This window comes from Apium graveolens, chromosome 1 (genome assembly GCF_009905375.1).
Source record: "Apium graveolens cultivar Ventura chromosome 1, ASM990537v1, whole genome shotgun sequence".
In the NCBI taxonomy this organism is placed as follows: domain Eukaryota; kingdom Viridiplantae; phylum Streptophyta; class Magnoliopsida; order Apiales; family Apiaceae; genus Apium; species Apium graveolens.
In genome coordinates, this window is record NC_133647.1 from 197,597,954 (window position 1) to 197,610,530 (window position 12,577).

General features: G+C 37.5%; 2 protein-coding genes and 1 long non-coding RNA gene across 3 annotated transcripts; all 3 read right to left on the reverse strand.

Annotated features, from left to right (window-relative positions):
• Positions 1-6,417: 6,417 nt before the first annotated feature.
• Positions 6,418-9,141, reverse strand: LOC141677372 (acetylserotonin O-methyltransferase-like). The gene is made up of 2 exons (XM_074483279.1): positions 7,660-9,141; positions 6,418-7,108 (listed from the first exon to the last, which is right to left on the reverse strand). The coding sequence occupies exons 1-2, from the start codon at positions 8,425-8,427 to the stop codon at positions 6,803-6,805; spliced, it is 1,074 nt and encodes a 357-aa protein (XP_074339380.1). The 5' UTR covers positions 8,428-9,141; the 3' UTR covers positions 6,418-6,802.
• A 142-nt stretch (positions 9,142-9,283) lies between these two features.
• On the reverse strand, positions 9,284-11,279 carry LOC141677368 (disease resistance protein RPV1-like). Its single transcript, XM_074483264.1, has 2 exons — positions 10,678-11,279; positions 9,284-10,137 (listed from the first exon to the last, which is right to left on the reverse strand). The coding sequence occupies exons 1-2, from the start codon at positions 11,175-11,177 to the stop codon at positions 9,345-9,347; spliced, it is 1,293 nt and encodes a 430-aa protein (XP_074339365.1). The 5' UTR covers positions 11,178-11,279; the 3' UTR covers positions 9,284-9,344.
• A 650-nt stretch (positions 11,280-11,929) lies between these two features.
• On the reverse strand, positions 11,930-12,484 carry LOC141723996 (uncharacterized). The gene is made up of 2 exons (XR_012576431.1): positions 12,200-12,484; positions 11,930-12,011 (listed from the first exon to the last, which is right to left on the reverse strand). It is a non-coding gene; the product is annotated as an uncharacterized LOC141723996 (long non-coding RNA).
• Between the last annotated feature and the right edge of the window lie 93 nt (positions 12,485-12,577).

A 12,577-nucleotide genomic window follows, 5' to 3' on the forward strand; every position in this document is an offset into this window, starting at 1 on the left:
TATCCAGTCACTCCATTGGAACCAGACTTCTTAGCTATCCAACTTGCATCACTGTACTCTTCAAGCACACCAGGAAATCTCCTGTAGTGTAAACTAAGGTACATTGTGCCTTTTAGATATCTAAGTACTCTATCAAGAGCATCCCAATGAGTTCTGTTTGGACAGCTTGTATATCTCGCCAATTTAGATACAGAATATGAAATATCTGGTCTAGTACAGTTAGCAAGATACTGCAAGCTCCCAATAATCTGAGAATACCTTAACTGAGACACAGGCACTCCTGAAGTATTCTTGACAAGGGCAACTTTCGAATCATAAGGTGTACTAGCGATTCTACACTGTGAATAACCATATTTCTCAAGTATAGATTTCTCTATATAATGAGATTGAGTCAAGGTTATTCCTTCAGTGGACTGAATCAATTTGATTCCAAGAATCACACTTGCCTCACCCATATCCTTCATTTCAAAATGCCTTTTCAAGAATTCTTTAGTCTCGTTAATAATCTCAATATTGGTTCCAAACAGTAAAATGTCATCCACATATAGGCACAAAATAACACACTCATTACCTTTAACTTTAGTGTAGACACACTTATCACTTTCATTAATCTTATAACTGAAAGGCAATATAGTTTCATCAAACTTTTTATGCCAATCTCTGGGAGCTTGTTTCAAGCCATAGATGGACTTGATCAACTTACATACTTTCCTTTCATTGCCTGATGCAACAAATCCATCAGGCTGATCCATATAAATCTCTTCCTCAAGTTCACCATGAAGAAAAGCCGTCTTTACATCCATCTGATGAATGATAAGACCATGGACTGAAGCCAATGCTATAAGCATTCGGATTGTTACCATTCTTGCAACCGGAGAGTATGTATCAAAATAATCAATTCCTTCCTTTTGCTTAAAACCCTTAGCTACCAGTCTAGCTTTGTACTTATCTATTGAGTCGTCAGGATTCAACTTCCTTTTAAAGACCCATTTGCACCCAATAGTAGAACACCCAGGAGGGAGATCAACCAACTCCCATGTTCCATTGGAAACAATAGAGTCAATTTCACTCTTGATAGCGCCCTTCCAGTGCCTTGACTCAGAAGAATCCATAGCTTGCCGGAAAGTTAAAGGTTCATCCTCGATATTGTAAGTGATGAAATCACCTCCAAAATCCTTGACTACCTTTGCACGCTTACTTCTCCTTGGTTCCTCTAATTCCTTAGGAATAGAGCTACTACTAGGTTCCGCCCCCACATTTGTCATCTTTTCCACATGATCAGGAATAGAAATTGAAGTGTGAGTAGGATCTTCCTCAGAAGTCGTTTCAGGTATTCCAGTCTTCATAGGGTAGACATCCTCAAAGAATGTCGCATCTCGAAATTCAACTATCGTGTTTGCCACTATACCATCTATGTCAGATTTTAACACTAAAAATCTCATAGCTGTAGTGATTTCAAGATAGCCCAGAAAGATACAGTCAACAGTCTTTGGACCTAGTTTCTTTCTCTTGTGTTCAGGAACAAGCACCTTAGCAAGGCACCCCCACACACGAAGATACTTAAGACTAGTCATCCTGCCTTTCCATAACTCCAAGGGTGTTTTATCCATGTGTTTCAGAGGGACTCTATTCAAAATATGGCAAGTCGTATTTAGAGCCTCTCCCCACATGTATTTAGGCAACCCAGAGTTAATAAGCATACAGTTAAACCTCTTTAAAGTAATAGGGTCGGAACCAAGAAAAAATATTACTTTAGCGAGTTTATTACTTTACCGGGAGTAAAAATACACTGTGTCCATTATGCTGGGACCGGAGAACAATATTATTTTAGCGAGGTTATTACTTTATCGAGTATTACTTCATCGAGGTTTAACTGTACTATTAATCATATCTTTAAATGTTCTGTTCTTTCGCTCAGCAACCCCATTAGACTCAGGTGTGTATGGTGGAGTAACTTCATGAACTATACCATTGTTTGCACAAAATTCATTAAAAGCATTACTCGTATACTCACCACCTCTATCAGATCTCAATCTTTTAAGTAACTTACTAGTTTGTTTTTCTACTTCAGTTTTATATATAATGAATTTACTAAGTGCTTCATCCTTATGTCTAAGTAAATAAACATAACAATATCTACTACTATCATCTATAAAAGTAATGAAGTATCTAAACTGGTCCTTGGTCAACACACCACCAAATTCACAAATATCAGTGTGTACTAAATCTAACAAGTCTGAATCCCTAACAACGTTATGAAAAGGTTTCCTTATCTGTTTAGCAGACACACATACTTGACATTTAGAATTCTTTTCTATGGTATATTTTGGAATCAACTCTAAGTTCATCATGTTCTTAAGAGCACCAAAGTTTAAATGACCTAGTCTAGCATGCCATATATTTGAGGATTCAATACAATTAACAGTAGGAATAACATTATTATTCAAACTTCCCAAAACGGGATCCGCATTAATAACAAATAAACCATTTGACAAGTAACCCTTGCCAAAGAATGTACCAGTGTGAATAAGAACTACTTTATTACACTTGAACGAAATTTCAAAACCACTAGAAACTAAACAGCTTCCACTTATTATATTTCTACGCATGTCGGGAACATGATGCACTCTCGTCAGAGATAGAATACGTCCTGAAGGGAACTTCAGATCCACGTTTCCAACTCCATGTACTTGAGCAGCACTAGCATTCCCCATCTTCACAGTCAGGCTATGACTCTGTTGATAAGATACAAATAAACTAATATCAGCACAAATATGTACATTAGCTCCAGTATCTATCAACCATTCATTTGACAGATAGGTAGAAAATATCACAGGGTTGTAGGATACATACCGGTCAACGTTGGTTTCAGAAGTCGTAGCCTCACCAACAACCATGTTCACTACAGGCCCACTTGCGGTTCCAAGCACAACATTTGCTTGTGCTACCTCGGTTTTCTTCGCTTTCTTCGTAGGGCAGTCCTTACTCCAGTGCCCAACCTGCCCACAAGACCAGCATGGTTTGTTTGCCTTGGGTTTCTTGGCCTTGTCCTTGTCACTCTTAGGTTTATTACTATTAGCTTTCTTAGCAAAAGCCTTCCTCTTTTGTCCTACAGTTGCTACGTTTACCTTCGAGGTACCGTGTTCAGTTGGCATCACATGTCCCTGTTTGGACTTGTGTTGTTCTTGTACCGAGATGTCCAGCATAAGGTTGGTCCAGGTGATCTCTCCTTTCTGTCTTTTCAGGGAGAGAGAGAACTCTTCCCAAGACTTCGGGAGTTTTTCAATCACACTCATCACCTTGAACTTCTCCGGGAGATTCATTCCAGACTCCTTCAAAGCATGCACTATCATTTCGAACTCATGCACCTGCTCAGTCATGGACTTATTGTCCACCAGCTTGAACTCGAGGAACCTTGCCACAGAATACTTTTCTAGACCTTGTGAGTCAGTATTATGTGTCTGGTCCAGCTTCTCCCATAAGAGTTTTGCAGAGTAGGCATCAGAAGAATAGACATCAAACAAAGTGTTTGTTAGTGCCGCAAGAATGGCCGCTCTAGCCACTCCATCCTTCTCAGCCCACTTCGCAAAAGCCTTAACTGTGTCAGCCTTCTCTTGATCCACTACTGGTTTCTCATATTCCACAACCGGCCACAGACCCTTTATAGTCAACCACAGCTTCATCCTTTTCTGCCAGCGAGAAAAGCCAATGCCACCGTTGAATTTCTCCGGTAAACCGGTTAGTTCAACAGCCTGTGGGAAACTATAGGTGGTCCAATCAATGGCCCCAGCAGTTGCACCCGAACTGCTACCACCACCAACGATAACCTCACTTTCGTTAACCATTATGCTAAATTCTATATAACTAATAATCTCTTCAAGAATGTTGAGAAACTCACTAACAAGTAAAGCAACATAGAGGCAAGTGTATAAAGAATTTAACAAGTTTAGGCCAAGACCACAGTTAACAAAACAAAACATGCAGGTAAACAAAATCAGTAACTGAAATAACGTAGAGAGAAAGAAAGATGTACCCGAAACCATAGCTTTCAACAGTGACTGAAATAAAGGTTTACAGATACAAAACGCCAAGAAAATGATTACAGCTGAGTCACCAGGCCTTGCTCGAAGTCCTGGCTGCTCTTGAAGAGATTATTGCCCCCTACCTGCTGCGTTTGGGATGTGCGCAATATCTCCACCAGGATAAAACAGCTCGGAGTTTATGTTAACAGCAGCAACAAAACCTCCACTTCGACCAGCACCTCAGTCGCCGGAAAATATCAGCACTTCAGGACTTATGGGAGAGAAATGCAGAGAGATTGAAGAGAAGAGATGAGAATGTAGTGTGTTGTATGTATTTATTCATTCAGTTTAGCCTCTATTTATAGGAGAGGAAAAATGAAACTGTCAACACACTTAATGTCTGAATTAAACTGCTTCATTAATAAAAAATAAAAACTGATCAGATTTTGAATTCATAAATGAAAAAAAATCAAAACTGAACAGCTTTTGAATTTAAATTATTTGTAACAGCTTTTCACATTAACACCCACATTATTATCAGAACTTAAGTTAAGTTCTGATTTAACTCATCAGTACTTAAGTTCTGATTCGACTCATCAGTACTTAAGTTCTGATTCTGATATCAGAACTTGTTAAGTTCTGATTTTATTCATCAGTTCTGATTCTAATATCAGAACTTGTTACAGATCAGATTATTTGCAGGTTCAATATATTTAGACTACTTAGCCTATTTCAGAACCCAACCCAATAATCCAATCACCGATAAATAAATTCGAATTAAAATAATTCTCAAATAAATAAAATCCTCGCCCAAGTCGCCTCGCGTACGCGAGACGCCGAGACATTCGCCCAAATCGCCCTTCGACCCGACCCGGTCCGGTCCGGTCCGGTCCGGTGCGGTGCGGTGCGGTGCGTGGCGGGGCGGGCGCGCGTGAAGCACACAACAACACAATGGACCATCACACACCTTAGTAGTTGTATACTACTCATGTGGGTAATACCATATAAAGCACACAACCCCCTTTATTTATTTCAATGTGGGACAAACATTCTCAAATTTTCCAAGCTTTTCCAAGCTACTTTCAACTCTCATTTCATATGGATTTCATTAAGAAAATTCTTAAAACCATACATGAAAATTTAAGTTCAAATATCATTGAACAATTTCCAATCATTAGATTTTAGGATTAACATCAAGAACATAATTAAATTAAGCTCTAAAATCCTAATTTTCTAACAACACTTCTGCAGCTCCATTAGAAGAATACAATACCCTCTGAAATAAAACCTCAATTTTGTCTCCACTTCTCACTGAGATTCTTTCTGCTCGTATGCATTCCACAAGCGTTTGTACTTCAGCACCTCTGATACAATATACAGGGACCTGTAGTAATCGCTTCTACCCTCGTAGTATTCGATTCTACCCTCCGTTTCATTAGTACTCCCTGTGTCCTATTCAATTGTATACAATTTTTTTTTAATGTTGGACATGCATTTTAACATGAATAGAAAACACACTTCCATAATTCATTTTTAAAATTTTCATTTTTTGTATTAAACTTCAAATATCAAACTTTTATTCAGAAAAAAAAAATTAAAATTATTTATGCAACTATTTTATAAAAGAGCATTAACATGCGTGCTGGCTCCCGTCCCCCAATGTATACTTCCTAGGGGAACAAAGAGAGCACTTCCATTAGATGTGTTCCCATAGGTACATGTTAAAATATATAAATATACTCGTTCCATCAATATGTGTTAATGGTCTAAATTTGACCGCAAATTATAATTAAATAGATTTTTAAACTTTTATCATTAAAAATATATCTCATCATCTTTAAAATGTATTTTTCAATTTAGAAAAATAATACGTAAATTTGTTTTAATTATTTGTCAAAATGTGGTCAACTTGACTGTATAATAATAGTCAAACAAGGACACATAATATAAGATAGAGTTATAAAAGTTTGAGATGCTGGCACACGGTAGAAAAAGCTGAGTTGAACTGGGATTTTAATGCATTATATATAATCTACGAATTTTAATGAATTATATCTGATTTTGATTTTACGCGGATTTTAAATAAAATGTCGTAGAGTGTCATAGTGTTGATAAAAAGTATTTAGGATTTAAACACAATCTTTCAAAATCTTATGAATTATGGTGAGATAGTCCCAAAACATCCGTCAGCCCATCAGATTTTAATGGATTATAAATAATCTCAGTTGAATATCATCAGATTTTTAAGCATACTTTAAAATCGTGATTGAATACCACCACATCCTGTAGCATAATTTAAAATACTAGTTGAATACCATAAAATTCCGATACATTTTTAAAATCTCACTTGAATACACTAGATTTCATGAATGAAAAAAAATCTTTTAAAATCCGAGTTCAATACAGGGTGAAGGACAAATTTACACAAAATTAACAAAAATAACCAGTTTCTGAAAAGTTGACCAACTTTAGCGGATGGGATACCCAACTGTTACTGGAGTATCCACTTTATACAAGATACCCAACTGGCAGTGGAGTATCCCATATATGAAATACCCAACTACCAGTGGAGTATCCTATACAAATTGGGATACCCAACTGACAGTGGAGTATTCAATCGGCCAAAATTGGTCAGTTTTTTCAGAACTGCTATTTTTGTTAAATTTTTTCAAAAATCGGCTATTTTTATCATTTTTTCTTCAATACACCCCTAATTTCTAAACTTGTTTACGGGTACATTTATTTCAACACAAGACTCACTCCGAATAATCCCCATGCAATTAAGGATAAGCCTCGATAACAGATAATGCAGACTGAATAGTCTTGACCGTGTGCCTGGTGAATCCAGCCTTACGCAGAACATAAGTCCATTCCTTTGCGGTCCTTTCCTTGCCCTTATCAGTTTGTACCAACATAATCAGATCAAGCATTAGCCCCGCATTATTTACAAGTTTGTCTCCTCCATTTTCTTCGATCACTGCCTCTACAATTATCACTTTCCCAGCTGTGCCATACTCTGCTATAGCTTCTCTACAGTTCGTCAGGATCTTGATGCACTCTTCATCACTCCAGTCGTGCAATATCCACTACATTTATAAGAGTTTGAGTATGTACGTATTGTCGGATTACAACATATTTGATGTTACAATCAGAAGGGCGGTAGGATAGCGCGGGGTGAGCCACCACTGAGAGTCCTCGAAAATACAAGGCCCCCCAAATTTTAATAATATTGATATAATTTTTAAGATTGTTTATATATTTACAAACAACGATATCATAATAAAGGCTAAATGTACTTGTTTTGATGAAAATCGAATGTGAATTTTAGGATGACGTGGACAAAGAAAGTGCTTTAAATGATATTGTTGCAAAATACGAGAGGAACCTCTTTTTTCACGTAAATTTTTGAAATGTATTTCTTGTTTATAATGTATATTGCTAGTTTATTTTATATGTCGGAAGATATCTTTTTTAAATTTATATTTAATTTAAATTAAGGCCCAAAATTTGAGATTTCGCAAAGGACCCCAACTATTTTGTACAGGCAAAATGATAGCGCCCTATGTATTCACACCAAAAATACGTTTACCACGGTATAATAACAGTAGTAACTTATTCTAGATTCAAGTGTACTAACCTTGAGGAAAGCCGCATTGGCTTTAGGGACACTTACAAACATGTCTCCTCCAACGTGCTCAATGCCTTGACATTCGGGTGCAACAGGCACTGCCTGAGGAAGATCAAAGTTGATCCCACGAATCCATGGACACCTTTCGACAATTATGCGCAGAGCTGTTCCATTACCACCTCCGACATTAACCACAGAGCTCAGTCCATCGAACACCTCAGGACATCCATCAAGTACTGCAGGAACTGTTATCCTGGTATCGAAAGCCATTGCATCATCAATTAGTTTCCTATAGTCAGGATTTTCAGATGCATACTTCCATGTGTCCATGCCGTGAGCACAAATGAACGGTGACGTGTTGTCATCCAACACACGTGCACTTAAGAAATTCCATGGAGCTGTCGTAACAGAGCTGTTTACATACAAAAACATACTGGCCAAGCTATTCTTTCCATCTTTTACAAAAAGACGAGACATGGGGGTTTGAACATATCCCATGGAGCCTTGGTTTGTCCTCTTCTCCTTAAAAATACCTATGTTCATCAAGAACCTCATGATCCGGAAAAGAGGCGTTGATGAACAAGCCAGTGCTGATGATAGCTGAGAAAGTGTCATCGGATCTGCATGATTTTCGAGAATATCAGGTATTCCAAGCTCAACAGCACACCTAACTGCAGCCATTTCTGCAGAACCATGCACTAATCTCCAAATACCAACTTGTGCTCGGGCCATTTCCTCATTTTCATGGCTTGCTTCATTTTTTGTCAATCCTTCCATCTGTTAAGATCAAGTGAAACAAGCCACACTTTACTGGCTAAGTCTTGAATTACTTCAGAATCAGGCTTCAGCTTCATATAGGCATATCACATGTGTTATTTATCAATAAAGAATCATTTTCTCTATGTTGTCAAAGTCTAATATTGCAGATTGATTGTTATTTAACAATTAGTAGCTTCTTTTTTGGCCCCTCTCCGGTCGACATTTTCCAACAGGATGAACTGCACCATTGGTCGCAGACAGACGTTTCCAACTCATCACAACACGAGGGCGGTAATGCGCAAAATTGGATTAATATATTGGGACTACAGAAAATCTTTTTTAATGTGTTACAACATTGTTTAGGGATATAACTCGGGACGAGCGAACCGAGTTTCGAGCCGGGTGATTCGAGCCGAGTTTAATAGAGTCGAGCCGAGCCGAGCCGACTCGTTTAACTAATCGAGCCTAAACCTCTACCCAAACTCGACTCGTGTAATTTCATGAGTCGAGTCGAGGCGGCTCGTTTAGTTAAACGAGCCGGTTTTAACGAGTCACGAGTCGAGGCGGCTCGTTTAGTTAAACGAGCCGGTTTTAACGAGTCGGGCGAGGCGGCTCCACACGAGTTGAGTCAAGGCGGCTCGTTTAGCCGGTTTTAACGAGTCGGGCGAGGCGGCTCGTTTAATTTTACACTTAATCGAGGCTACACCTCTACCCAAACTCGGCTCATTTAAGTTGCTCGTTCTTGATTAATTAAACGAGCCGGAACTTCTACCCGAACTCGGCTCATTTAATTTCAAAAATGGTATGACCACATGAGAATATCACCATATAACCAGTACGGCACTCCCAGTGAATTATGATATGACAATGCTACTACAGTTTTAAAATTGAACTGCACTATAAACTTCCAATACAACAAAAAAGATTCACATTCGTTAACCATTCTCTGGAAATTTTTTAAGCTTTTCGAGTTTAGCTTTCCAAAATAAGACATCATTAGTTCTACCGCGCAAAGATGAACCCAACACTTTTAGAGCTAATGGAAGACCTCCAGCGTAAGTTGCAAAGCTTTCAGAGAGCTTTCTCAAACTTTCAGGCGCTACTGATTTACCGAAGGCATGATAACTAAAAAGCTTCAATGAATCAGTTTGTCCCAATTTCTTAACCATGTAAATTTCTACTTCTGGAATTTCTGGTTTCAATTGTTCAAGAAGGTTCACATCTCTTGTCGTAATAATAATTCTACTTCCACCTGAAAACAAGTCGCAAAACCTTGCTAGAAACTCTGAATAGCTCAACTGGTCCAAATCATCCAAAACAACTAGAGCTTTCTTAGAACAAAGAATTTGTTTCAGATGTCTTATACTACTTTCAACATCGCGGACCTTATAATCCTTTTTCCTGAGAAGCTCTACCAAAATTTGTTGAAGTAAAGTAAATAGTGGGCTACCTCCCTGTGAAAATTCTTTTACACATTCAATGAAGCAGCTGATTTCAAAATTTTCGGAATATGTGTTGTAGAATACTTTGGCAATCGTAGTTTTCCCAATTCCGCCCATGCCACAAATCCCAATAGCACGTACATCGTTTGACTTCATGCTAAGTTTTTGAAATACCTCTTCAACAGCAAAATCTATCTGAACTAGATGTTGCTCAAGATATAATACTTTTCTAGATGTTTTGCGTACCACATCATCCACAATTTCTTGAATAGTTTTCGATTCATTCCTGTGTTTAATCAAACATACAGAATTGTAATTCTAAAAGTTTATATATGTAGATTATAGACACTGCATACTAATTACTGTCCTTACATTCACATCTCTAAAAAACTAAGAATATATTTATTAGTTACAATTAACAACTTAATAGATTATTAATTCGAGAGTTTAAAGTTCTAGAACTGGATTTCTTGTTCTAAAAATTTCTCAATTAGTTAAACCAGTCATGAAAATTCATTAAATAGAGACGCAATGAATTAACATAATCATAAGTTACTTATACGTCCAAAATACATCCATTTTCTAACTTATAAGACAGGCCAGTGGACAGATGAAATAATCATAATACAGTTAAACCTCTTTAGTAATAGGGTCGGGACCAAGAAAAAATATTACTTTAGCGAGTTTATTACTTTATCGGGAGCAAAAATATACTGTGTCCATCATGTTGGTACTGGAGAAAAATATTATTTCAATGAGATTATTACTTTATCGATTATTACTTAATCGAGGTTTAACTGTATAACTAAAAATTGAAGGGACTCACGTTTTTTGATCATTTTTGAGATGGTATCCAGACATCTCCGAGATTTCAACAAGACCAGCTTTCCACTTGTCTATCATCTCAACAGAGTAACGTTTCTTATGATAATCAAGAGCTTCACCGAAACTTCCTGTCAGGTGACGTAGATCATCTGATGGATCGACATAGTAAAATACAGGTATAACCTGATTTTCTATTGTGTTGCAGCTAAGGATCTCAACGAGCTCATTAAGGCACCAGGGAGAACGAGCATAGTTCTCTGATACAACGACGACAAACACCTTTGAATCTCTGATTGCATTGAGAAGTCCGGGTGTAATTTTTTCACCCTTTTGAAGAGCAGGATCATCGCGGAATGTTAACATTCCAGCTTGATCTAAAGCAGAGTAAAGATGTGAAACGAAGTTTGTACGAGTGTCCTTGCCGTAAAAGCTCAAGAAAACATCCCATCTAGGCTGAGATGAAGAAGGAGAAGTTGCATGAAGATTTCTTGCAGTAGCCATGAAAAATAGTAATAGAACTTGGAAGAAAAAATGGTGAGTATGTGCACAAGTTTACTCTGCTTTTAAAGTTGTGAGCAGGCAAAGACTTCTTTCCAACTCTACAAATGAAGTCGGTCAACTTTATATTACTTGCTAACAATTTGTTAGTCGCTGGAGGTTAAGAGTTGGACTTGTATGCGTAATTAATTATTAAAAGAAATTATATTATTTGCCGATTTAATTTTTGCGTACATTTGAACGTACTTCAATTTATAGTTAATGAAGTATATATAATTTTTATAAATTACAATATGTTAGGGATAAAAAATAAAATAAAATAATTTTAATTATACGATCCGAGTTATTTTCGCGGAAACATCCTAAGAAGATAACTTGTTTTTGCCATCCTGACTAATTGAATAACAGCAAGGGGCGGCTGAGGAATTTTACAGGTCCAAGACCAATTCAAATATGTAGGCTTTTTATTTACCTCATTTGAGAACTTTTTTTGGTGAGATATGAGATGTAGTCTCAACCACATAAATTTAAATTTATTTTTAATCTAGACCACTCATTTTAAATCTCATCATCATCTTCAACCATCACCTCTTCCATAATTTTTTTTTTACTTATCACCCACCACCTCCTCCAGTCGGCAACCACCATTTCCGGCCACCACCAATTCCGGCGACTTCCAGAAAATCACAACCGTCAAAATATAAAATCACCACTGGAAACATAAAAATCATCACATCCGGCCACCAGCAAACAAAAAATCACCACCGGAACAAAAAAATCACCACAACTGGTCACTGCATCTACCCATCAGATTCGGCCACCAACTCCGTTCATCAACTACAATCACCAATACCATAACAAAAATCATCAAATTTATTACAAAACACTACAATTAAGTTATAATCACCACGTCACCACCACCATTTATACCACCACTATCATCTACATACACCCCCAATTATTGAAGGATCATTAACTAAAAATCAAAATCACTACAAAATATATATTATTCTATGATCTATTACCTAAATCAAGAATCACAACAATATAATCATACTAGATTCGACGTTGGCAACTAAACTGTATTGTTGACCGGACGGTGGAGGTTGACGATGTTTGGGCGGCGGAGATTGGGCGGGTGCGTAGAGATAGAAGTGGGGGATGATGAAGATGGGCGAGGGAGTTGTGTGTGTATGGTTATATATATATGAGAGAGAGAGAGAGGCGAAGAGAGATGAGTGAGAGGAGGGAGAAGAGAGAGGACAGGAGATACAAGGTAGAGAAGAGTTGAACGAAGGGACTGTTAGACAGCAAGGCTGGTTGATGGGTGGGGGTGAGGAATTAAAATAATATTTAAAATAGTAACGGGATGGATAGGATTTAATTTACATGTAAAAAATTGA